The sequence below is a fragment of the Hyperolius riggenbachi genome, chromosome 6 (assembly GCF_040937935.1).
Source record: "Hyperolius riggenbachi isolate aHypRig1 chromosome 6, aHypRig1.pri, whole genome shotgun sequence".
Lineage (NCBI taxonomy): Eukaryota > Metazoa > Chordata > Amphibia > Anura > Hyperoliidae > Hyperolius > Hyperolius riggenbachi.
Genome location: NC_090651.1, coordinates 351,705,335 through 351,733,070, shown reverse-complemented (window position 1 = coordinate 351,733,070; position 27,736 = coordinate 351,705,335). Strand labels below are relative to the sequence as shown.

General features: G+C 47.5%; 1 protein-coding gene across 3 annotated transcripts; it reads left to right on the top strand.

Annotated features, from left to right (window-relative positions):
- On the top strand, window positions 1–27,736 carry LOC137521853 (mRNA turnover protein 4 homolog). 3 transcript variants are annotated; one of them, XM_068241664.1, is made up of 8 exons: window positions 1–81; window positions 3,480–3,538; window positions 4,810–4,913; window positions 8,466–8,547; window positions 8,627–8,694; window positions 15,432–15,583; window positions 21,527–21,603; window positions 26,924–27,736. In XM_068241664.1, exons 1-8 carry the CDS (start codon window positions 63–65, stop codon window positions 27,086–27,088), a joined length of 726 nt encoding a protein of 241 aa, XP_068097765.1. In that variant the 5' UTR covers window positions 1–62; the 3' UTR covers window positions 27,089–27,736. The 3 variants fall into 3 exon arrangements, with proteins under 3 accessions (XP_068097765.1, XP_068097763.1, XP_068097764.1); XM_068241662.1 differs by lacking the exon at window positions 1–81 and adding an exon at window positions 727–1,135; XM_068241663.1 differs by lacking the exon at window positions 1–81 and adding an exon at window positions 1,158–1,553.

The following is a 27,736-nucleotide window of genomic DNA, read 5'->3' as shown; positions in this document are numbered from 1 at the left end:
TACAAATGTGATTGATAGCAGAGGAGCTCTGATGAAAGCAGAGGAGAGAGCAGGGAAGAGGAATGCACAGCACTAGACTAGGTGTGTGCCAGAGATATACACCGCTCTGCTGTGCGAGGAGGACATACATTGCAGCCTTCAGAGGAAGCAAAGCACGTCAGCCTGAGTGTGGGAGTATCAGGTGCCCTGCGAGTCGCGCAGCTGTGTAATAAAGCACAGGAGATGAGCTCTCGGCAAGCCTGCACAGCGGCTCATAGCCACTTCTTCTTTAGCAAAAGTTCTGCACTAGGTTTGCTAGCTTTTCTATCTGTGCGGCAGAAAAGTAGCTATTTTGGACGACCCTCCCCCCTCCTATGACGCGCTAATGGATGTGGGCATGCGCACGCATGCGCAGTGCGGAATGTAGCTATTTTTCGGACGGATAGCTTTTTCAGACGGCACACCGCCACCACACTGTTTGTCTGGAAAGCCAGGCTGAGGAGGGGCGGGTTTATGGGAGCTAGTCTACTTTAGGGGACCCACCGTAAATCCCCATAGAGAATTTAAACTGCTGAAAACGGAACGAATCTCCGCTTTCAGCTCTTTTAAACCCCCACAAGCCATATATCTATGGAAAGCTGAGAATCTGCTCTACCAAATGATGTTACTTTCGGTGAGTAAAAAGTGAAACTCACCGTGTACGAGCCGCCGATCGCGGCTCCGTCGGCCATCTTACATCTCTGCTGCTACTATTTTTCTCCCTCCTCATTGGAGGGATTGTTAGCTGGGGGCGTGCCAGAGGGAAAAAAAAACGTGAAATGTAAACTTCTGTTCGGTAGTTTTAATTTCAGTCGGCCAAACTATTATTTTCTCAGCCCTGAAGGCCAGTAGAGGTGGTAACTTGTGAGTCTTCTAATCCTAGCAATGCCTAGCACTTATTCAGTCTTATTCAGAAGTTGCTGATATTTCCAGGGAGGGAAAGTACAGTCAGTAGCTACTTGTGGGTTTGAGCCTTGTCCGGGGAGAAGGGACAGCACTTTCTGGCACGCCCCCCCAGCTAACAATCCCTCCAATGAGGAGGGAGAAAAATAGGAGCAGTAGAGATGTAAGATGGCCGACGGAGCCGTGATCGCGGCCGTTCGGCGGCTCGTACACGGTGAGTTTCACTTTTTGCTCACCGAAAGTAACATCATTTGGTAGAGCAGATCCTCAGCTTTCCATAGATATATGGCTTGTGGGGGTTTAAAAGAGCTGAAAGCGGAGATTCGTTCTGTTTTCAGCCCAGCTCAAATTCTCTATGGGGATTTACGGTGGGTCCCCTAAAGTAGACTTGTGTAGATTTGTTCTGTTTTCAGCCCAGCTCAAATTCTCTATGGGGATTTACGGTGGGTCCCCTAAAGTAGACTAGCTCCGGGCCGCCTCCGGGTTCTGTACTGTCAGTCAGGCACTGGGAAGGGCAGCCCGGTGGCTCCCAGCATGCAGCGCGGGGTCCTCAGCCTCCTCCACGTGCAGCCGCTGGAGGGACACATGACCCGGAGACACCAACATGCCGAAATCCAAGCGGGACAAGAAGGGTGAGAGAAACCCTCAGCTTGCCTGTATCCTGCACTACTACAACCCCCAGCCTTCCTGTATCCTGCACTACTACAACCCCCAGCCTGCCTGTATCCTGCACTACTACAACCCCCAGCCTGCCTGTATCCTGCACTACTACAACCCCCAGCATGCCTGTATCCTGCACTACTACAACCCCCAGCCTGCCTGTATCCTGCACTACTACAACTCCCAGCCTGCCTGTATCCTGCACTACTACGCTCCTCCCCAGCCTGCCTGTATCCTGCACTACTACAACCCCCAGCCTTCCTGTATCCTGCACTACTACAACCCCCAGCCTGCCTGTATCCTGCACTACTACAACTCCCAGCCTGTCTGTATCCTGCACTACTACGCTCCCCAGCCTCCTGTATCATGCACTACTACAACCCCCAGCCTGCCTGTATCCTGCACTACTACAACCCCCAGCCTGCCTGTATCCTGCACTACTACAACTCCCAGCCTGCCTGTATCCTGCACTACTACGCTCCTCCCCAGCCTGCCTGTATCCTGCACTACTACAACCCCCAGCCTTCCTGTATCCTGCACTACTGCAACCCCCAGTCTGCCTGTATCCTGCACTACTGCAACCCCCAGCCTGCCTGTATCCTGCACTACTACAACCCCCAGCCTTCCTGTATCCTGCACTACTACAACCCCCAGCCTGCCTGTATCCTGCACTACTACAACTCCCAGCCTGTCTGTATCCTGCACTACTACGCTCCCCAGCCTCCTGTATCATGCACTACTACAACCCCCAGCCTGCCTGTATCCTGCACTACTACAACCCCCAGCCTGCCTGTATCCTGCACTACTACAACTCCCAACCTGTCTGTATCCTGCACTACTACGCTCCCCAGCCTGCCTGTATACTATGCGACTACAACCCCTTGCCTGCCTGTATACTGCGCGACTACAACCCCTTGCCTGCCTGTATACTGCGCGACTACAACCCCTTGCCTGCCTGTATACTGCGCGACTACAACCCCTTGCCTGCCTGTATACTGCGCGACTACAACCCCTTGCCTGCCTGTATACTGCACGACTACAACCCCCAGCCTGCCTGTATACTGCGCGACTACAACCCCCAGCGCGACTACAACCCCTTGCCTGCCTGTATACTGCACGACTACAACCCCCAGCCTGCCTGTATACTGCACGACTACAACCCCCAGCCTGCCTGTATACTGCGCGACTACAACCCCCAGCCTGCCTGTGTCCTGCGCGACTACAACCCCCAGCCTGCCTGTGTCCTGCGCGACTACAACCCCCAGCCTGCCTGTGTCCTGCGCGACTGCAACCCCCAGCCTGCCTGTGTCCTGCGCGACTACAACCCCCAGCCTGCCTGTGTCCTGCGCGACTGCAACCCCCAGCCTGCCTGTGTCCTGCGCGACTGCAACCCCCAGCCTGCCTGTGTCCTGCGCGACTGCAACCCCCAGCCTGCCTGTGTCCTGCGCGACTACACCCCCAGCCTGCCTGTGTCCTGCGCGACTACAACCCCCAGCCTGCCTGTGTCCTGCGCAACTACAACCCCCAGCCTGCCTGTGTCCTGCGCGACTACAACCCCCAGCCTGCCTGCTTTATTGCACTATTACATCCCCCCAGCATTACCTATACTGTACAACTACAACCCCCAGCATATTGTACAACTCCCAGCCGGCCTGTATACTGTACTACTACTACTAGCATGTGCCTAGACTACTACAGCTGTATGAGAACTACTATACTGTATGAGAACTACCATCATGTCCCTATACTGTACAACTATCACCCATACCATGTCCTATGCTGTACTGTACTAGCTCATCTCATGCTGTCAACAACCTGTCCTCTACTGTATTGCCACCACCTGCTAACCCAGGCTCCCTCTGCTGCCCTTTTGATACTGATTTCTGTTTTTTTTTCAGTGTCACTAACCAAAACTGCCAAGAAGGGCCTGGAGGTGAAGCAGAATCTGATAGAGGAGGTGAGGACTGGGGTCGCCACACTGCTCATTGGCTGCGTCACTTGCGGGAAAACTATCCTATATAATAAAACCCTTTTGGGAAAGGAGGACGTGGACGGACGGCTGGCTTGCCACTGTCAGAAATAACGCCAGTTCCTAAACTTAGCACAGTTTGTCGCTGGGTGAGCGGGATTTATATTCAGGACAGTGGGGGTGAGCCAATCAACCTTCACCTATTGATTTTCAAGGGGAATATTTAAATTGCTGCCATTCTTACACTGTTAATTGCAGAGGCCTCAAACCTGCTACAGCCAATCATAGGGTGACTGGGGTCCAAATGTAGAAAAGGGGGCGGAGCCACAGCCAATCTAGGGTTGTTGGTTTGTTTTTTTTAAAGATAAACTGCTTCCATTGTTACACTATTGATGGCAAGGACCCCAAAGCTTACAAACGTCATTGGGTGACCTTGTCAAGGTTACAAAAAGTGGGTGAAGCCATAAACCACCAAAATTTTCAATGGGAAAATTTAAACTGCAGCCATTCTGACACTGTTAATGGCAAGGCACTAAAACTTGGCACAGTGGGTGACTGGGATTTATATAAAAAAAAAAGTGGGTAGAACCTACATCAGCCAATCAAGTCATCTATTGATTTTCAAGGGGAATATTTAAAAAAAAAATTTGGCTGGGGCCGCCCTTTCCCTGCGCTGGGACAAACTGATCCTCCGGTCCCCCGCAGTGACGTTTTCTATTCCGCTGACTGAGCCAGTCGCTGGCCACTGCGCCTTGCGGCCCTAGCTGCGCACGTCCTTCATCACGCTCCCGCCGCCAGGAGCAGCATCCTGTGCATGCATAGTACAAGATTTTCTCTCGCAAACGTGACCTGTGTGGTAATATTTTTCCACAACGTATACATTGCTATATAATGGCAGACAGCCCCTCATCTGTGCAGTGCGTACGGCGGACACTGTGCGGGCCACCAGAGTGGACAGCATGTCCATGCTACGCACTAGTCACGTGAATTCAGGGAAGGTGTGCACTAGTAGCTGCCGTCTCCTCCCTGTGCTGCTGATAGCAGAGCCAGTGGCTGAGTGCTTCAGTTTCATGACTGACTGGCTGGAGATTGTTGTTACATGACCCTTAAAGGTGAACATACTGGGGGGGGGGGGGGGTGCATGGTGGGGCTGTGAGTTGGGGGTACACAGGTATATTTGGGGATGACTGGGAGAAATGGTTATAAAACAAATCTCAGCAAATCAGCTTTAGGAGTGGTCGTTTGTCATTTCTCTCCAGCTACGGAAATGTGTGGACACCTACAAGTACCTCTTCGTCCTGTCGGTGGAGAACATGAGGAACAACAAGCTGAAGGATGTCAGGAACGCCTGGAAACACAGCCGGTACGTGCTCCCACCCTCCCTCTGTCCTGTCAGCCAGTGTAACCTATCCTCATGGACACAGTGTCAGTCAGTATAACCTACCCTGATGGACAAAGGGTCAGTCAGTGTAACCTACCCTGATGGACAAAGGGTCAGTCAGTGTAACCGCGTACATGTGAATTTGGCGCTGGTAGACTTGGGCGCAGGATACAGCGGTATATGGCTGATCCTGCTTCTGCACAAGTCCGGGGCGTTTTAATTACTGTTCCCCCTCCAGGCCGCCATGGATAGTGGGGGAAGGAAATAATTCGGCTTCCAGCGATTGCTGGAGGCCGAATTATTGTGTTTTTTAAGCAACTTCGGCTCCGTCTTCTGACGGAGCCGACCTTCCTCACTGAGCGCCGCTATAGACTGATTCCCATTACAGTCTATGGCGGCGCTGGCTGCGCCCAAAGTTAGCAGCGCTGAAAAGCACTGCTCCGGTGTAACCTACCCTGATGGACAAAGGGTCAGTCAGTGTAACCTACCCTGATGGACAAAGGGTCAGTCAGTGTAACCTACCCTGGTGGACAAAGGGTCAGTCAGTGTAACCTACCCTGGTGGACAAAGGGTCAGTCAGTGTAACCTACCCTGGTGGACAAAGGGTCAGTCAGTGTAACCTACCCTGATGGGACAAAGGGTCAGTCAGTGTAACCTACCCTGATGGGACAAAGGGTCAGTCAGTGTAACCTACCCTGATGGACAAAGGGTCAGTCAGTGTAACCTACCCTGATGGACAAAAGGTCAGTCAGTGTAACCTACCCTCATGGACAAAGGGTCAGTCAGTGTAACCTACCCTGATGGACAAAGGGTCAGTCAGTGTAACCTACCCTGATGGACAAAGGGTCAGTCAGTGTAACCTACCGTGATGGACAAGGGGTCAGTCAGTGTAACCTACCCTGATGGACAAGGGGTCAGTCAGTGTAACCTACCCTGATGGACAAGGGGTCAGTCAGTGTAACCTACCCTGATGGACAAGGGGTCAGTCAGTGTAACCTACCCTGATGGACAAGGGTTAATCAGTGTAACCTACCCTGATGGACAAGGGGTCAGTCAGTGTAACCTACCCTGATGGACAAGGGGTCAGTCAGTGTAACCTACCCTGATGGACAAGGGGTCAGTCAGTGTAACCTACCCTGATGGACAAGGGGTCAGTCAGTGTAACCTACCCTGATGGACAAGGGGTCAGTCAGTGTAACCTACCCTGATGGACAAGGGGTCAGTCAGTGTAACCTACCCTGATGGACAAGGGGTCAGTCAGTGTAACCTACCCTGATGGACAAGGGGTCAGTCAGTGTAACCTACCCTGATGGACAAGGGGTCAGTCAGTGTAACCTACCCTGATGGACAAGGGGTCAGTCAGTGTAACCTACCCTGAGGGACAAGGGGTCAGTCAGTGTAACCTACCCTGAGGGACAAGGGGTCAGTCAGTGTAACCTACCCTGATGGACACAGGGTCAGTCAGTGTAACCTACCCTGATGGACATAGCTGCAGCTAGGTGTAACCTATCCTGATGGACACAGTGTCAATCAGTGTAACCTATCCTGATGGATATGATGGTCTGGTGAGAATAGACTGGTTACCCTGGCTACTATGAAAGAGGGTGCCAGGAGAAGCCGCTATTGTCTGCTTAACCTTTCTCTCGTACTAACCATCACTCTCTACTCCTAACGCTAACCGACCGCTTTCTAAGCCTAACGCTAGCACTCCTTAAGCTAAACGACCCCTATCTAAGCATAAATCTAGTAGCCTACCACTAAGTATAACACTAACCTACCCCCACCTACTCCTTACACGAATTTGTAACTTGCGTAAGCCGCCGCCGATATCTGCAATGCAATCTCCGCTGATTTTAGCTCTTCTGGCACTTCGGGCTACACTCATTGCCTCCCACGCCCAGATTGTCCAATGGGATGCTATTGCTGTTTGTGCGGCGTTCAAGTTTTATTTGGCATGTTAGCATAGAAATGTCCCAGATCGATAACAGACCCTCGGAAACTGGATGGAGGAGGCGTTTGCGCGCATTAGCAATGTTTTTGCATGTTTCAGCTTAGGTGCCTGACTTTAAATTGTGACATCGGTGCTGGGTTTGTGGGTATTGGATCTCCTCACTTACACATTTTAAGAAAACTATTTATAGCTGGGCCATTTATAGTCCAGCTATATTTTTCTTAAATTTGTAAGTGAGAAGATCCAATACCAGTTGTAATATTTATTATTTAAAACTTACAGAAGTTGACTTTTGAACCATTTTCTCTTATGGCCTCCCGTATCTAGTCTGTTCATCAGACATGTGACCAAGTGCTAGTAGTAGCAGCAGCGGCAACAGACCTGTATGCGTCGCTCAGGCAAGAACGTGTGTTTTGTGACAGAAGGGGGCAGGGGTTGGTTGAAATTACAATTGGTTGGCTATGTTGGTGTATTATCTGGCAGATTTGATTATAGTAATCAAATCCACCAGGTAAAACAGATTAGTGTGTGGTCACCTAGTGATCGTAATCAGTAACGTGCCTTCCACACTGTATGTAGGCACAATGGGTATCTTCAATAGAGGTACTGTAATGGAGTGGTTGTGAATCTTACTTAGCCCTTTAGCAGCTAATTTATTTAGAGGCTTGTAAGTACTCCAGGCCAATTTATTTTAGCACTTTTTTTTTGTATTCGTTACATTTCCCTGCTTCTAATTAAACCGCTGTGATGTGTATTTATGGCCACGTGTCACTAGGGGGCAGTGTGAGACAATAACAGAGGACTTCTGCTTTCAGTTTCTATATTTTCTGCTAGTAGAGAGACATCAAAGCATTCCAAGAATTTACAGCACAAGGAGTTCTGCCGACTGAAGTCAAAAGCATTACTGAACTAGCCAGCACAGCCCAAAAACTCCTTTCATTGTTACTTGAAATGTTAAAAATGCAACGTTTTGGAGGCACGGAGGGCCCCTTTATCAAGGGGTGTACTGCTCTCGGCAACAATCTGTCTGCCGCTCAAAGGTGGATGCAGCTGATTGCTGGAGACACGTCACTGTTAGTGAGTGCAAAGAGGAGCTCAAACTCCCCATCTGACTAAGGCCAATCCACCTCTGAGAGGCGGATAGATGGTTGCCTAGAGCAATTTATGACTTTATAAAGGGGCCCTGCATGTCTCCAAAACGCTGGCTTTTTAACATTGCACGGAATGTACCCGCTACCTGTCTTCTGTTTCACAAGGGGCGTCAACCTCCCCCCCCCCCCCCCCAACTGAAACACACCCATCACAAAAAGGCCCAATCCTATTGTGAGTTGCGAAACCCACCGCAAGTATAGTGAAGTTAAAAGCAGTGCATTTATCTCTAACGAGATAGCTCTATTGAAGTTGCTAATGTGTTAACTATACTCCTCTGCACATGGACTTGACTAATGGTAATCTGCTGGACTTTATGCATTCAGTCTGCAGTCTTATTTGCAATCCATACCTTAGAGAGAACTTGGAAAGGAAATAACTTTTTATGGTGAATACAGAAGTTCCCATTTGAATCAGCCTCTTGTTTCCTGTAGGTTATTCTTCGGCAAGAACAAAGTGATGATCCTGGCTTTGGGGAAGGGGCCATGCGATGAATATAAAGATAACGTGCACCTGGTGAGGCCTTGTGTGAGTCCCTAATGTGACCCCTGACCTTCATCAGCCCTGAATTAACTGATTTCTTGTCTTATTTCAGCTCGGCAAGTGTCTCCGGGGGGAGGTGGGGCTGCTGTGCACCAGCCGCACAAAGGAAGAAGTTACAGAGTAAGATTATAATGTGTATATAGTATACTATATAATGTATAAATGACTCCCGTTTGTCTATTGAAAAGTTAAAACCGATAAATACACAGAGGTGTACAATACAGGCCCTGCTCTGCAAAACACACCCCAGGGGGCAGGAGCAGCGCAGACAGCACCACCTGGGGAGACCATCCACAACTGCCCCCACCACCAAGGAGATTACCCACAAAACTACCTCCCCAAATCATATAAAAAACGCACAGTAGTGAAGAGCATTTCCAAGCAGCACCTGCCTTATAAATGGTGTGCAGAAGCCCATCATAAAATTAGAGGTACATTACGTGCATTCAAACTGCAGTACCAAATAATTCAAGGGCTGAGCTGACCCCAATAACTCCTCAAAATTTAAGGGAGACCCTCAACTTACACCTAATAGGTTAAACTCTAATGAAAAGTTCAATAAGTCTATCGAAAGGTTTTATACCCTGGGCTTCCTCCAGCCTGATTGCTCCCTCGTCCTCAGTTGCCTTCTCTTTCGCTTGCTACTGGCCGCAAAAAAATCCTCCAGTCGGCGCAGTCCGGCCAGGTGCACTCCCCCATCTCACTCCCGTCACCTGGAATATCCTGCACTTGCACAGTAGTACGGCCCAGGAGCAGAACGGTCAAGGCGGCATGAACACAGCGGGACCGCGCGGCCAGGCCATGCATGCACAGTTGACTCGGAGGACTTTTCGGGGCCAATCGCGGAAAAACTGGGAGTCGGATAAGGACTGCGTGGGAGCGATCGGGCCGGAGGGGGCTTGAGGAAGCCCCGGGTATGTATGTTTTATTCATATTCGCCTATCTCAGGTTCCCTTTAAAAAGGCTTATGCCGCAGACCACTTTGCAACCTAATCTGACCCTCCTAGAGTTGGCAGCTTTGGATAATTTAAAAAACAGAACCGATATTATCATTAGCAATGCCGGCAAGTGGGGGAGCAGTTGTAATCCTTAATGTAGAGGGCTATAGATCTGAGAACTTGCGCCAAATCATTGTCCCTAAAACCTATACTCCCTTGTAGTCTGATCCTACTTATCATCATAAATCTGACTACAATCAATTTATTTCAATAGGAGAAACTATGGGGGTCATTAACCTCCTTAGCGGTAACCCCGTGCTACACACGGGGCAGCCGCCGCGGAGGATCACATGGCCCCAGGACTTTGAAAAAAAAAACTGGTGCAATATGCTTTAGCTAGCGGTTCGCTAGCTAAGCGTATGCACAAAGTTTCTCCGGGGTCCCCCGTGATCGCCCGCAATTACTTCTGGTATACGTACCCCCCAGCTTTCCCACGTCAGCGCAGCCGCCCAATCGGCTCCAGGCTTCGCGATGACGTAGATGACGTCATCTCTGATCGTCGCCATAGCAACGCTAGAAGCCGATCGGGAAAGTGCGCTTTTCGTGGGATCGTGGCCAGGTACGTATAGCCGGCGACGATCGGCGGGCAAGGGGGGGATCGGAGCAACCTTGTGCATACGCTTAGCTAGCGAAATGCTAGCTAAAGCGTTTTAAAAAATTTTGGGGGGCAAAAAAAAACCTCCTGGCGGACGCAGCCTCAAACTGCGTACCGCCAAGGGGGTTAATAAAAATATGACATCATTTTTGAAGGTGCGTTGTCTAGTCATCCCATTTTTCTACCACCTACCCAAGGTGCACAAGCCAGGCCCCCCACCCCAAGTTAGACCCATTGTTTCTAGTATAGGCTCCCTTGGGGGCATACGTATGAAATCGCCGCCAGGAAACTTGGGCGCAGAATTCAGCTGATATATGGCTTATCCTGCTCCTGCACATCCCGGCGGCGTTAAATACTATTCCCCCTCCAGGTCCATGTGGATGGTGGGGAATGATGTAATTCGGCTTCCAGCGATTGCTGGCGGCTGAATTACAGTGTTTTAAAAGTAGCTTCAGCTCCATCTTCTATGCAATGGGGAGAAAATGAAATGGTCGCGCATCTAACCAAGATGCACCTGATAGGTACTCACTGCATAGGGCTAAAAAGCCTCTTAAAGGCACAAGTGTGCTCATTGCAGTGAAACAGGTGCATTAAGAACTAATGCATCTCACAATACAAACAATGGAAGCAAATCCATGCGTTACACATTATCCGGGGACCTTACCCTTCTCTTATTGAGAGAGACATCTGTTCCACGCTGCAGAGCATGTTAGCAGGGGCGGCTCGTGCAGCCTTCTCTCGGGGTCTCAGCTCCGTCTTCTGACTGCACCGAAGTCACTCACTGTGCGGCGCTATAGCCATAATTCCTATTACGGTCTATGGTGGCGCTGGCTGCACCCAAATCTCCTGCACTGTTATTACAGCGCTCACCCTAGGAGAGCATCTATGGGAATGGCTGGACTCTCACCTTCAGCCCATTGTCCTGAGACTTCCCGGGCTCATAAAGGGCACAAAACATGTCCTCTACAGTTTAAAGCGGAACTGTAGATATAAAATAAACACATTGTTTCACTTCCCCAAGCCCCCAGCAGCCGTCCTGTCCCGAGCCTCCGTTCTCCCGCGGCCAGCTACTTTCGGTTTCGCTGCCGGGCCACTGCGCGGCTTTGGCCATACGTATCCTTCGCGTTCCCCGCTATTGCAGAGGGGAACTTGAAGAAAGGATACGCTTGGAAGGGCTGCACTGGCATCGACGGACGGTGCGGTGGCGGGAGAACAGAGGATCGTGCAGGAATGGCGCGGGACAGGACAGCTGCTGGGGGCTTAGGGAAGCCCCAGGTAAGAGAAACAATGTGTTTATTTTATATCTACAGTTCCGCTTTAAATTCTTTCCAGTGATGTCCGAATTATTTTTGAGTCCTACTGGCTGTAAATGCCTTGTATTCTTAAATACCCAATAGACTGGCTCTCTGGTTGGAATCCTGGCTAGGGGTCAGTACCTATTCAGTAAGAAGTCCATGGGCAAGACTTTTGAACACTGCAGGGTGGCCCAATTAGCGCACCCTTAGTGCCTGCTGTTCTTGAGCGCTTTGAGTCAGACAGGAGAAAAGCACTATACAAATATCGGAATTATTATTATAGAACTCTGTACACACATTGGATGAAACTCCGCTGATAAATCAGAATCCAATGCGTGTATGGCAGACACCAACCGGTTGGCCAGCGAGTCCTGGCGGGTTACTTTGGCTGAGCAACAGCCAAGAGGATTATTCTCCCCACATAACCCACCAGCCACCTGACACAGTGCTGAACAAGGGCAAACAAAGGGGATTTCTTTCCCTTTTCGGCTGGAAACAGTCTGCTAACCGCGTTCGCGACAAGCAGGCTGATCACGGAGCAGAGTTCCGTGAAACATCGCACAGGCGCGCGTGCTTTCACTGCTAAACTACAGCTCCAGGACTTGACGCCAATCGTTAGGCAGTCCTGGGGCTGCTGCCATGTTCATGCCCATGCAAACAGGGCGTAGATTTCAATTCACCGCCACAGCGCGCATCCACCATTTTCGTTGCTCCCCGCCGATTTTGCCGCTGTGTCCCGTCGCAGCTCACTTGCTCTGCCTATCTCTGTGAGAGGGTCAGTAAACCAATTTAATTGGCTCCTGGCCGTGTTTATCAATGTAAGCAACTCTCATAGGCTTGATAGACACGGTCAGGAGCCAATGAAAGCGGCTCCTGACCGGCTCACATGACTCTGCCGTCATAGAGACAGCAGAGTGGGTGTCCTCTGGATCCCGGCGTGGACGGCAGTTGCGGCATGTATATGCGGCGATTCGTCTGTATTCCATCTTTATGTTACCAGTGGTCTCTGGTGCTTAAGGGGGCAAAGACTGTTGGTACTTAAAGGGGAACTTCAGCCTAAACAAACATACTGTCATTAAAGAGAGTCTGAAGCGAGAATAATTCTCGCTTCAGACCTCATAGTTAGCAGGGGCATGTGTGCCCCTGCTAAACCGCCGCCATCGCGCCGCTAAACGGGGGTCCCTTCACCCACAAATCCCCTCGGTGCAGCGTGGGAGCGCTTCCTGGTTGGGGCAGGGCTAACCGCCGCAGCCCTGCCCCACGCACGTCTGTCAGCGCGTATCTCCGCCTCTCCCCCTCCCCTCTCAGTCTTCCTTCACTGAGAGGGGCGGGGGAGAGGCGGCGATGCGCCGCTGATAGATGCGACTGGAGGCAGGGCTGCGGCGGTTAGCCCTGCCTCCAGGAACGACCAAGTCTTGCGGGGGTGGGTTTGGGGGTGAAGGGACCCCTGTTTAGCCGCGGGATAGCGGCGTTTTAGCAGGGGCACACATGCCCCTGCTAGCTATGAGCTTTGAAGCGAGATTTATTCTCGCTTCAGAGTCTCTTTAAGTTACATCAGTTATGTTAATTAGAATAGATAGGTAGTATAATTTTTTTACCCACCCTGTTTTAAAAGAACAGGCAAATGTTTGTGATTCATGGGGGCTGCCATCTTTGTCATGGGGGCAGCCATCTTTTTGGTTGAAAGGAGGTGACAGGGAGCATGAGATAACCTGTCCTGATAACCTCTCCCAGTTGCACGCGCTAGGCTTACAATGTCAAATTCAAAATGTAAAAAAAAAAAAAAAAAAAAAAATTGCACCTAAACAGCAGAATGAGAACAACATTAAAGGGGAACTTCAGCCTAAACAAACATACTGTCATTAAGTTACATTAGTTGTGTTAATTAGAATAGATAGGTAATATAATCTCTTACCCACCCTGTTTTAAAAGAACAGGCAAATGTTTGTGATTCATGGGGGCTGCCATCTTTGTCATGGAGGCAGCCATCTTTTTGGTTGACAGAAGGTGACAAGGAGCAGGAGACACAGTTCCAACTGTCCAGTGTCCTGATTACCCCTCCCAGCTGCACACACTAGGCTTCAAATGTCAAATTATAAATGTAAAAAAAAAACAATTTGCACCAAAACAGCAGAACGAGAACAACAACATCAGAAATCCCATCATGCTTTGCACAGCATCAGGGGAAAAAAAGCCCGGGCAGTTTTCTTCTGTGCAGCCAAAAATGAGGCTTGTATGAAACAAAGTTCTGATGCTGAACTTTGACAAAGAAACTCCAGGCCTTTTCAGTGCTGCTGAGTCGATTTTTAGTCCGGAGGTTCACTTTAACAGAAATCCCATCATGCTTTGCACAGCATCAGGGGAAAAATGCCCGGGCAGTTTTCTTCTGTGCAGCTAAGAATGAGGCTTGTATAAGAGAAACAAAGTTCTGATGCTGTGAAACTGTTAAATAAACACCAGGCCTTTTCAGTGCTGCTGAGTCGATTTTTAGTCTGGAGGTTCACTTTAAGTGGTTAAATACATTAGGCTGAAATTATGCACCCAACTTGCCTCTCCCAGAGTTAAAGGACAACTATTTAAAGTCAACTAATTCTAAATGCCATATATATTTCCAGTAATTACTAGCAAATAGCAATGTGAAGGCTTTATTTCATCTTCATTTACATGAAGAAAATGACATTTACAGAGAGCAGTTTTCACTGTGTGTCCAAAATTGCCTCTGACCCCTCTCACCCAGCTCACTCCATCTTCCAGCGCATGCCTTCAGGAGTAAGATTCCGGTCAATCGCTACCAAAACCTCCAGACACAGGAACAGCTTTTTTCCTCAAGCGGTAGCCATACTTAATGCTGAACCACGTTAGAGTGGCTAGGACTTGATAGTAATCAGCACAGAACTGTAAATGAACAATTCTCACATTGCTTACTGCCACTATACTTATGTCCTTGACTTGTAATATACACATTGTCTGCCCTTGTATTGTTTTTGTTTGTGTTTGTTAAGCAACTGCCAAGACAAATTCCTTGTAGGTGCAAACTTATTGGCGAAATAAAATTGATTCTGATTCTGAGCACATCCAGCATACAGAAATGGTCCTCACTGGCATCCTGTGACTGAAATGTCTTCAGAACAATAGAAAGCAGATATACAGCATCATATAATGTGTAAATAACTCATCAGCTGCTGCCTGGTTCCTGTGTCTCTCTGCCTCACTCAGTGTAAAGTAAACAGACTGCAGCCAGGAAGAGCTCATTCTGAATGGTGGTTGTAAGCATGCAAGAACAGGAATAAAGTATGGGTCCTTCTCTTTAGAGCCTTTCTCTGTAGTAAAAAAACAAAAAAAAAACCTCTCAACCACCTCCGCTCATATGATTTGTGAGAAAGTAGCGTGTGTGGGGGGACAGGGCAGAAACAAACCGTAAATAATTCCTTTATGAATAGTGACAGGGAAGTGGCACCTGTCTACATGGTACAGCTCTGGCCTAGACGCCGACTCGTGAAGCAGGGACCTGATAGACAAGGCATTCCCTTCACACAGGCTATGATAGGTGGCTGGATAGTGTAATGGTTAAGGGCTCTGCCTCTGACACAGGAGACCTGGGTTCGAATCTCAGCTCTGCCTGTTCAGTAAGCCAGCACCTATTCAGTAGGAGACCTTAGGCAAGTCTTCCTAACACTGCTACTGCCTATAGAGGGCGTCCTAGTGGCTGCAGCTCTGGCGCTTTGAGTCCGCCAGGAGAAAAGCGTGATATAAGTGTTTGTCTTATGATAAGAGACTTCTGAAAAGCCTATTGTTACTCGCTAATAGCTCTATAGGTATGTGGGGTTTATAGAATGACAGATTGATAGTTGTCCTTTAAAGGGCTGAATTCATTATCTATCACTGTAGTCAGAGAAGAGGCAGGAGGTGTATGATGTATTAATCACATGATCTGTGTATGATGGGCTAATCTCATGATCTGTGTTGCAGATGGTTTGATCAGTTTAAAGAGACGGATTTTGCCCGGGCTGGAAATAAAGCCACGTATGATGTGGTGATTGATGCCGGTCCACTGGAACAGTTTACACACTCCATGGAGCCACAGTTGCGGCAGCTGGGCCTTCCTACAGCGCTGAAGAAAGGTGCGTCAGCAATATATCTTTGTCAAGTTGTCACTGTTTTTAAGTAATGTTAGTGCAGCAGGGACAGCCATACAGGAAAAAACACATATCAGTAGATAAATACTTGTTCTACTTAACCTCCTTGCCGGTCTAAAAAATCCGGCAAGGAGGCAGCGCCGCACTTTTTTTTTTAATCTATTTTTTTTTTTTTAAATCATGTAGAGAGCCCAGGGCTCGCTAGCCGCTGAGCGGCGGCATCCCCCCACCCACTCCGATCGCCTTCGGCGATCAGAGTATGCAGGAAATCCCATTAAGAACGGGATTTCCTGCAGGGCTTCCCCGGTCGCCATGGCGTCACCGACGTCATGGACGTCACAGGGAATCCCGATCCGCCCCTTAGCGCTGCCTGGCACTGATTGGCCAGGCTGCGCAGGGGGGTGGGGGGGGGGGCGCGGCGAGCGGCGGCAATTGCGTACTACACGCAGCTAGCAAAGTGCTAGCTGCGTGTAGGAAAAATAAATTATGCAAATCGGCCCAGCGGGGCCTGAGAAATCCTGCGCAGGTTACCCCGAACTGAGTTCGGGATAACCGGCAAGGAGGTTAATATAACCTATGTATTGTACACATTTTGATTTCAGTGAATTTTGTTTAGTAAATAAACTGTTCCAGGCATTTTCCATCTTTACTGCCTCTGAAGCCAATGCTGATGTCCTCTCCTCCCTCTCTCTTTTTAGTCTCTTGGAAACTGCACTGTCATATCTAGCTTGCTTTGGTAAGCAAGCAGCAGTTCTATCTAGCTTGCAATTTTGGTAAAAGCAGCAGATTTCTGGCAGCACTACAGGACAATTACTTGACTCAAATGGTAACTGAACCAACTAGGGGGAATGCGTTACTGGATCTGATCATTTCTAATAGACCAGATAATGTATCAAATGTGCAGGTTCAAGAACATTTGGGAAATAGTGATCACAACATGATAACGTTTGAGCTGGTGACTGATAGGCCAAGGGGCAGCGGGACCACTAAAACTATGAACTTTAGAAAAGCAAAGTTCACTCAAATTAGGCAGGCACTAAGTTTGGTGAACTGGGATAATGTACTACAAGGGGAAGACACTGAAGGGAAATGGCAAGCTTTTAAACTTATACCCAATCAATACTGTAGTATGTATATCCCATATGGAAACAAAATGTCTAGGAATAAAAAAAGGCCTCTATGGATGAATAGAAAGGTTAAAGATAAAATGAAGAGGAAAAAAAATGCCTATAAGGTCTTAAAACAGGAGGGGACCGAGGCTGCACTAAGCAATTATAAGGAGTGCAATAAAAATTGTAAAAAAGAAATTAGGCAGGCAAAGATTGAAGCTGAAAAACAAATCGCTAAGGATATCAACTCTAACCCAAAAAAGTTTTACAAGTACATTAACTCTAAAAAAAGAAAGGTTGACTGTATAGGACTCCTAAAGGATGAGGATGGGAACTCAATGGTGGATGACCAAGGTAAGGCAGAGTTATTAAATGCTTTCTTTGCTTCTGTCTTCACAAAAGAAACAGCACTGTTGCAAACTACAGAGGCGGAAGAGTCTCAATCTTCTAACTGTAATATTAAATACTTAACGCAGGAAGAAGTGAAGGCAAGACTAAATAAATTAAAAATAGACAAGGCACCTGGCCCGGATGGCATGCATCCTCGGGTCCTAAGGGAATTAAGTTCAGTTATAGATAAACCCCTTTATCTTTTGTGACTCTCTTGCAACTGGCAGAGTCCCAGTGGATTGGCGTACAGCCCACGTTTTCCCATTATTTAAGAAGGGCAAAAAATCTGATCCAGGAAATTATAGACCTGTAAGTTTAACATCAGTTGTATGCAAACTATTTGAGGGGTTACTAAGAGATACTATACATGACTTCATAGTAGAAAATAATCTTATTTCTCAGCATCAACATGGGTTTACTAAAGACAGGTCCTGTTTGACTAACATGCTCAGCTTTTATGAGGTAGTGAATGCTAATATGGATATTGGGAATGCTGTAGATGTGATATACTTGGACTTTGCAAAGGCCTTCGACACTGTTCCCCACAAAAGTCTGGTGCAAAAGTTGAGGATGCAAGGACTGGGGAAGAGTCTGTGTTCATGGATAGGGAACTGGCTAATGGACAGAAAACAAAGAGTTGTGGTCAATGGATCATACTCAAAATGGGAGACTGTTAGCAGTGGGGTCCCACAGGGGTCTGTTCTGGGTCCAGTGCTCTTCAATTTATTTATTAATGACCTAGTAGATGCAGTAGTGAGCAATGTTGCTATTTTTGCAGATGATACAAAATTGTGCAGAATCATTAACTCTCAGGAAGATAGTGTCATATTGCAACAGGATCTGGATAGGATGGCTATATGGGCACATACATGGCAGATGAAATTCAATGTTGACAAATGTAAGGTCATGCATTTTGGACGTACTAATGGTCTAGCACCATACAAAATAAATGGGATACAGTTGGGGACATCAAACTTGGAGAAGGACTTAGGAGTACTCATTGACAACAAGTTAAATAATCGTACTCAATGCCAAGCAGCTGCAGCTAAAGCTAACAAAATTTTGGGATGCATTAAAAGGGAAATAAAAACTCGAGATGCTAGCATAATATTGCCCCTGTTTAACTCTCTAGTAAGGCCACATCTGGAATATGGAATTCAGTTCTGGGCACCACATTACAAAAAAGATATTGCAGTTTTAGAGCAGGTGCAGAGACGAGCAACAAAATTGATGCGTGGGATGGAAGGTCTCACTTATCAAGAAAGGTTAGATAAACTGGGTTTATTTAGTCTAGAGAAAAGACGCCTTAGAGGGGATCTAATTAACATGTATAAATACATCAGAGGGCAATATAATACCTTGGCGGATGAGCTTTTTGTCCCTAGGCCTTCTCAAAGGACTAGAGGACATGATCTGCGCATGGAGGAAAAACGTTTTAGCCATTTATTTAGGAAAGGGTTCTTTACAGTAAGAGTGATTAAGATGTGGAATGCATTGCCACAGGAAGTCGTTATGGCAAACTCTATACCTGCATTTAAACGGGGCTTAGATGCTTTCCTTGCGTTGAAAGACATCCATGGCTACAATTACTAGGTAATGCCTAATGATGTTGATCCAGGGATTTTATCTGATTGCCATCTGGAGTCGGGAAGGAATTTTTCCCTTTAGGGGCTAATTGGACCATGCCTTGTAAGGGTTTTTTCGCCTACCTCTGGATCAACAGGGATATGTGAGGGAGCAGGCTGGTGTTGTACTTTATACTGGTTGAACTCGATGGACGTATGTCTTTTTTCAACCAAAATAACTATGTAACTATGTAACACATGAGCACACCCATATATTGTGCTTCTGCAGAGGGGTGAGGTGTATTTCCCTTCTCAGCCCCATGCCACACTGTACTGCCCTCAGCCAAGGAGCAGTAATGTGGGAGGGGATATATAAAGCTTCCCTCTCCCTGGCAATGTAGCAGAATATAACCAGGCGGATGATTTTTGTACAGACTCCACAGCCCTGCATTTTACTCAGGAAGAAACGTACTTCTAATTTGTATGTGTTTACAAGTATTTAAAATTTAACATATTTGTTTTTCGCGATAGTGGTCCTTTAACAGGTAGTCCCTGGTAACGAAAGAGATGGGGACTGTAGTTAGGGCACCTAATAAATAAAGAAAACAGCAGTTTAACTTACCTGGGGCGTCGTCTAACCCCCTGCAGTCATCCTGTGCCCGCGCTATGATTCCACGATCCTCCACTCACCTGCATCACCCCTCTGTCAGCCGGGCGAGCCACTGGCCGCACGCGCCCTCAGTCCCTGCGCATGTGCAGTACACTGGTTTATGTACTTGGCGATCTATGACACCTATTCTAATAGGCCATCTACATAATATAGCCAGGGGCGTAGCAATAGGGGGTGCAGAGGTAGCGACCGCATCGGGGCCCTTGGGCCAGAGGGGCCCCGAAGGGCCCTCCCTCAACTACAGTATTAGCTCTCTATTGGTCCTGTACTGGTAATAATCACTTCTATAGATACTTTAAATAGTGCTAATCATTAACAAGCTGTTCCCCACCCCCTTCTTGCACCTCTGACACTGTAGTTGCCATTGGCAGGTTTTGGTGCGCCGTGTCAATTGTTGTGTATAGAGTGCTTGGGGGGCCCCATTGTAAAACTTGCATCGGGGCCCACAGCACCGTAGCTACGCCACTGAATATAGCCTTAAATTTGGACTTCCTTTGTAACCTAATAATATGATATCCTAAAGATGGGGAACAAATGCCCTTATTCTCCCATGGGGAACATGCTCTCTCTGAACTGCAAGTGCTCCCCATATGGAAGAATTTTGCAGTTAGTTTTACTCAACTGCCACATGCTTCCCACTCACTAGACATAATTTCTGTACTATCTGATGTCTGTTGTATCTGCCCATCAAGCGTGCAGTAATGCCTACCTCAAGCTTCTATGCTTAGAGATTTACACTTCCAAGGAACGTTTGTTTGTTTGATAAAGAAGTAAATGTAACCAGTAATGTGTGTATAATATTTGTATGTGTCTAATTTTTTCTTATGCCATCCATATAGATGTTATAACATAGCCTCACTTTTTTCTTTCAATAAACTTAAAAGTGAAAAAAGTTTTCTTGTGCTGCGCATGTGCAGAATGCGCCCGTCCATGGGAGCACAATCAGGAGCTTGTGGCCGATACTCAGATATGTTGCTAGATATTTTTGCTATTGGTATACTGTTTATAACCCTGTTGTGTGAAATTTTTGTATATTCTTTCTATAGAAGTACAAGATTACCTTTTTATATAAAAGGATTCTGGTTTAAGACATTAGACCAGAAGTTATTTAATTGGCGATAGCTGTGATACTACAATACATATTTGTTGGTATGACAGTGGCTGAGAGCCCATATCTGACCAACCCTAGGAGAACTGACGCTTAAAGCGGTATAAAACCCTGACATAATATTCAATAAAAACATGTTTTCCTACTTTCTATATGCCATACGTTTAGCACATTTGCTTTTGTGCATAAGTATTATTCATTTAGAAATTATACGTTCCTAAAGTACACTTATTTTACTCTGAGAGCTGACTTTGCATTTATTTATAACTGCTTTATTCATCCTCTAACTTAATCAGAAAGCAAGACTTTGTTCAGGGGACCCGGCAGAGTGAGAGAAGGCTTTGTTTCCATTTCTCACTTGATACAATTAAACACAAGATAACATTATGTAAAGTTCGGAAGCAGCCATCACTGCTGGAAGGGAAGTTTCTAAAGCCTGTGTTAACCCTTTGAATGCAGTTCTAGTAAAAAAAAAAATTGCTGGTTGTATATAATATGCTGTAAATATTCTATTAGAGCAAAATAGAAATGCTGGTTAATGATGATTATTACTCTCCACAGCTGGTTCACCTATTTTATATAGGCATTAAAAAAACAGAACGTCTGCAGCCAGTCAGAATGGTGCTTGCAGGTTCATTTAAAGTTCCATACACACACAAGGCCAGATCTATACTTTTCCCACCCCCGGGCCTAGGCCAACTTTCTTGCATCTTCCCTTCCATGTGCAGCAGCCCCTTCCTAATCCTTCTGCAGCCCTCTTCCATGTGTAACATTCATGTACAGCAGCCTCCTTCAGTTCTGTACAGGTCCCTTGGGCAGCAGCTCTCTTTCCATGTGTTAGTTCTTATTTACAACATTCGCAGCCTCTTCTTCCATATACTGCAACGCCTCTTCCATGTCCAGCCCCCCTCGGCAAGTTTCCGCCCAAGCCCTGTGCACACAGCCGATCAGGAGGAGGGGATATGATACCGTTGTATATGTGACGCCTGGGTTGGCTGATCAGTGATGAGACTCGCATGTTAGCGCTGCCTCATGGAACAGATTATCATTTCTTCGCCCTGACCCGCTCTGCTTCCCCTCTTGCAGGAGTCGTGACCCTCTTGTCGGATTATGAAGTGTGTAAAGAGGGCGACACTCTGACCCCCGAGCAAGCTCGCGTCCTGGTGAGTAACTCATTATCTTACATTGATTGTCCATTGCTGGTCTTAAAGGATACCCAAGGTGACCTTATGAGATGGACACATGTATGTACAGTGCCACGCACACAAATAACAAGGCTGTGTTCCTTTCTTTTTATTACTCTTCCTGATAGAGTTAAAAATCAGGTATGCAAGCGACAGTTTGTCTGGGTCGGGATCATGCCGGACTATAGAGTAACCCTCGCTGGTAAGGAATTACAACCATAAAACACTTTCCTGGCAGAAAATGGCTTTTAAGAGCAGGAAAGAGATAAAAAAGGGCCAATAGTCCATAGATTTAAGATATAAGTGTTATTTGTCTTGTCTAGTATGTATTTAGAGTCTAGCCTGTCTAATTCCTCCTCATTTGTGACTAATCACAAGTTGTAATTGGATCTCTCAGCTGTACCAGCTGGTTGTCTCAGCAGAGCAGCTAATTTGTAAACACAGTATGTGAACCCTATGTCTGCTTTCATGAAAGTAAAAGGTAGACACACTTCAGATTTAGGGCCTGTTTACACTCCACAAGGATTCTGGATGCAGAAAAACGGACTCCAATGAAAGCCTATGTTTACACTACACGTGATTTTTCTGATGCAGATTTCTCATAGGCATTCATTGGAGTCAGTTTTCTGTATCCAGAATCTGCGTGTTGTGGAAATAGGCCCTCTTTGCAGGATTTCTATCAGCTGTAACAAAGATGTTTTATTTAAAGTTTTTATTATGCTATTGCTTATCTTTTCGAGCAGAAAGGAAGTTCTGAGTTCAGAGCCACTTTAAAGTTTCCCAGCAAGCTAGCACTGCAAATAGTCACCTTACCATATGAAAAGATATTTTCTAATTTGCAGTCTAGACCATTTTGCATGGTGTGAATTGTGGGTTAAGAACAGGACTGGGGGCTGATGGGCTTGGTGAGAGGACAACTGCTGGTAGCGCAGCAAATGTATAAGGAGGGCGGAGCTATGTCTGCTCCCTCAGACAGACAGCTTCTGCAGTGTCATTTATAGTTCATCTCTGCCTGCTGTCATGGGGCAGCTGACTGTTGAATGCAGATCGGTTACTTTCCGAAGTTGCCTAATAATGCATGTTTTCTTTTTGTTTCAATACAAAAGTAATTAGTGACAAATGTAACATGATGAACATAATTTATAGAAAATTCTGAGGCATAAGGGTGAGAGAACCCTGTCCTTGTGAGCTTACAATCTAAAGGAAAGGGGGGGGGGGGGGGGGGTCCAGACAGTAAAGCATACCTAGGTGACATCCTGCAGTGGACAGCAGTGTCACCTGATGTGGAATGTGATTGGAAACCAGCAACTTACTGCTTTCTGGCTTCCATGTGGATGGGTGGTGCCAGCACTGCTCTTCTATATGTGTACCAACAATATTTAACCGCCTGAGCGTTACGCCGCACAGGAGGTGATGCAACTTTGTGCCCCCCTGCTGAATAAATGTGCTGTAATACCTGCAAAACCTTCTGCTAGCACTAGGCTAGCTAGTAAATGTGTCCTGCACCCTCCGCTCCTCCCATTTCCCCGTTGGCTGCGCGATCGCTGGATCTAGGGGGGGTGGGGTAATGTATAAACGGGGGGAGCGGAGGGTGCAGGACACTTACTAGCTAGCCTAGTGCTAGCAGAAGGCTTAGCAGGTATTACAGGACATTTATTCAGCAGGGGGCACACAGGAGGACAGATAGCGGTATACCTGACACAGTGTCGGGCATACCGCTAAGGAGGTTAGATGTAGCTGACCGCATCTATAAGTAATACATTTTGTGTCTGGGGGGGCCAGTAAAAAAGCTTCAGGGGGCCACATTCGGCCCATGGGCCTTAGTTTGAGGACCACTGGTTTACAGTATACCTAGAGGGAGTATGTTCTTAGGTTATGTTTATTAACAAGCGCAGCTTGGACAGACATTGGAGGGGGAATGGTCTGAGTTATAGCGTATGCTTGTTGGAAAAAAGTGAGATTTAAAGTAGAATGATGGATGTGTTTTTATAAGGAGATTCCGGAGGGATTACCATGTCCACCTCTACTAGTTACAGGCAGTATGGGAGCTAAAGGGAGCTTTGACTAATAGCACTGCTACCTCTTCTCCTTTCTGTGACTTGAGGCAGTGGGATGGGGAGGCTGAAGATTATGGGACACTCGCTCAGCACCCAGTGCGGCATGAAGGTAGAAGAGGTATAGAGGAGGATGGGATTATCTCTAACTCTAGATCAGGGGTGGCAAACTCAAAATACAAAGTGGGCCGAAATTAAACACTAGGAGCCAGTCGCTTGCCACCCTTAATGTCTAGTGACCTCTTCCCTTCCTTATAAAGTTTCCGGATGTCTAATGCCCCCCTCCCCTATACAGTTCCCTGGTGTCTAGTGGCCCTCCTCCTTCCCCTATACCAGTGCTGTCCAGCTGGCGGCCTTCTGCTGCGGCCCCCCTGCTGTGGCAGTGTTAGCCTCCGTGTCCCCAGAGCTTTTTTTTTTTTTTTTTTTTTTTTTTTAAAACCTTTTCCCCCATTCCTCTGATATAATGTAATAAATTACAGCCCCCCTCCGCTAATCTCCCCTAGTTCCCCCGTGCAGCCGCCGCCTCAACTCTCAGACCGGCGGCGAGCAGGAGATAGGAACCAGCTACACCGCGCACGGCAGCCGCACGGGGGACTTTAAATGCGGGACGTGACCGATGATGTCACTTCCTGCATTTAAATTCACCGCGCGGCAGCCGAGCGCTGGTGTGGCTGGTTGCTATCTGAGGTGTGGCGGCGGCAGCACGGGGGAACGAGACGAGAGGAGCGGAGTGGAGGGGGGCTGAAAATATTACATTACAGCAGGCAATCTGACAGCGATTTGTGGGGACATCTGCAGCCAATGTAAGTGCATTTTGTGGGGACATCTGCAGCCAATGTAAGTGCATTTTGTGGGGACATCTGCAGCCAATGTAAGTGCATTTTGTGGGGACATCTGCAGCCAATGTAAGTGCATTTTGTGGGGACATCTGCAGCCAATGTAAGTGCATATTGTGGGGACATCTGCAGCCAATGTAAGTGCATATTGTGGGTCCATCTGCAGCCAATCTGACAGCATATTGTGGGTCCATCTGCAGCTAATCTGACAGCATATTGTGGGTACATCTGCAGCCAATCTGACAGCATATTGTGGGTACATCTGCAGCCAATCTGACAGCATATTGTGGGTACATCTGCAGCCAATCTGATAGCATTTTGTGGGTACATCTGCAGCCAATCTGACAGCATTCTGTGGGTCCATCTGCAGCCAATCTGACAGCATATTGTGGGTACATCTACAGCCAATCTGAGTGCATTTTGTGGGGAAACTGCTGCTGGTGGGGGGGGGGGGGGGGGTGTTGTCTGCCGGCCCTCCACCATGTGGCCTGGTATCAATCTGACAGCATTTTGTGGGTCCATCTGCAGCCAATATGAGTGCATTTTGTGGGTCTATCTGCAGCCAATGTGACAGCATTTTGTGGGTCCATCTGCAGCCAATCTGACAGCATTTTGTGGGTACATCTGCAGCCAATCTGATAGCATTTTGTGGGTACATCTGCAGCCAATCTGACAGCATTTTGTGGGTACAACTGCAGCCAATCTGACAGCATTCTGTGGGTCCATCTGCAGCCAATCTGACAGCATATTGTGGGTACATCTACAGCCAATCCTAGTGCATTTTGTGGGGAAACTGCTGCTAGATTTTTTTTTTTGTCGGGGGGGGGGGGGGGCGTGTTGTCTGCCGGCCCTCCACCATGTGGCCTGGTATCAATCTGACAGCATTTTGTGGGTCCATCTGCAGCCAATGTGACAGCATTTTGTGGGTCCATCTGCAGCCAATGTGACAGCATTTTGTGGGTCCATCTGCAGCCAATCTGACAGAATTTTGTGGGTCCATCTGCAGCCAATCTGACAGCATTTTGTGGGTCCATCTGCAGCCAATCTGACAGCATTTTGTGGGTCCATCTGCAGCCAATCTGACAGCATTTTGTGGGTCCATCTGCAGCCAATCTGACAGCATATTGTGGGTACATCTGCAGCCAATCTGACAGCATTTTGTGGGTACATCTGCAGCCAATCTGAAAGCATATTGTGGGTACATCTGCAGCCAATCTGACAGCATTTTGTGGGGAAACTGCTGCTAGATTTTTTTTTGTCGGGGGGGGGGGGGGTGTTGTCTGCCGGCCCTCCACCATGTGGCCTGGTAAAAAATCTGACAGCATTTTGTGGGTCCATCTGCAGCCAATGTAAGTGCATTTTGTGGGTCTATCTGCAGCCAATGTGACAGCATTTTGTGGGTCCATCTGCAGCCAATCTGACAGCAATTTGTGGGTACATCTGCAGCCAATCTGACAGAATTTTGTGGGTCCATCTGCAGCCAATGTGACAGCATTTTGTGGGTCCATCTGCAGCCAATCTGACAGCATATTGTAGGTACATCTGCAGCCAATCTGAGTGCATTTTGTGGGTCCATCTGCAGCCAATCTGAGTGCATTTTGTGGGTCCATCTGCAGCCAATCTGACAGCATTTTGTGGGTCCATCTGCAGCCAATCTGACAGCATTTTGTGGGTCCGTCTGCAGCCAATCTGACAGCATTTTGTGGGTCCATCTGCAGCCAATCTGACAGCATTTTGTGGGTCCATCTGCAGCCAATCTGACAGCATTTTGTGGGTCCATCTGCAGCCAATCTGACAGCATTTTGTGGGTCCATCTGCAGCCAATCTGACAGCATATTGTGGGTACATCTGCAGCCAATCTGACAGCATTTTGTGGGTACATCTGCAGCCAATCTGACAGCATTTTGTGGGGAAACTGCTGCTAGATTTTTTTTTGTCGGGGGGGGGGGGGGGGGGGTGTTGTCTGCCGGCCCTCCACCATGTGGCCTGGTAAAAAAACGGCCCTCCATGCTCGCGAAGTTGGACAGCACTGCCCTATACAGTCCATTAGTGTCTAATGCCACCTTCCTCTCCTCTCCTATACAGTTGTAGGTGGCTAGTGGCCCCCCTCCCTCCTCTATATAATTCAGTTCTGGTGTTTAATGGTCCTCACTCATCCCTTATATACAGTTCCTTGGTATCTCAGGTGTGTCCCCCCCCCCCCTATACAGTTCCCTGGTGTCTTGTGCTTTCCCCACCCTCCCCATATGGATTCCGTGCTGATCTAGGGCTTCACCACAAATTTAGCTTGTCTGGTGGTCTAGTGTGGGCCAAACATAATGTAAAGTGAGTAAACCACTTGTGGTTGAGTTTGACATGTATGCTCTAGATTAATAAGATGAGGCTGATGATTGTGTTTTTCCATTCCAGAAACTGTTTGGATACGAGATGGCCGAGTTCAAAGTAACTATAAAAGCCATGTGGGCAGCGGAGACTGGAGAGTTCCAGAAGTTTACAGAAGATAAGAACGATGATGTGGAGGAGATGATGGAGGACAATGCGGAGGAGGAAAATGCAGAGCAGGAGGAGGATTAATATTTCATCAATGATCAGAGACCAGAGAGCTTCCTGCTTCAGTACAGATTATAATACCTCGTCTGGGGGCCAGATGCCAGCTCGAATCGTTCCTCTGAGGACCTCTGTGTGAGAACAAGCTGGAGACGCTGGCAACAGACTATATCCGTGTTCAAGTGGAACCTAAGAGACATTTACCAAGCAGGGCTGCTGCAGAACCGCTTCCAGTGCTGGTGTTTTTATACTTGGAGCAGACCTGTGTGACAAATGAACTATCGATCAGCCTGATCAGGACTTGCCGCTTCTCAGTTTTTTTTATTTGGCATTCTGTAGATTTTAAAAGCCATGTTTTCAGTCTCTTGGCTGGGAACAGGAAGTTGGTGGCTCTGTGCCCTGCCTTTGCCTTCCTCAGCGTATGTGAGAAAAATGATTGGTTCCCTAAAGGTGCCCATTAATATGATCTCCCGAGCTATCAGATTGGTGACCAATCGGATACAATCTTGGGCAAAAATATAATCAACGGGATTGTTCTGAAAAATGGGTTTACTGAATGATCTGTACATCGATAGTTTGTTGTCGGTTGATTAACACTGCCCAATCTGATTGTATGGTCAATCATTTGGAGTGTACTGTGAATGGGCAACATTAAAATGTTCATCTTGCTCCCAA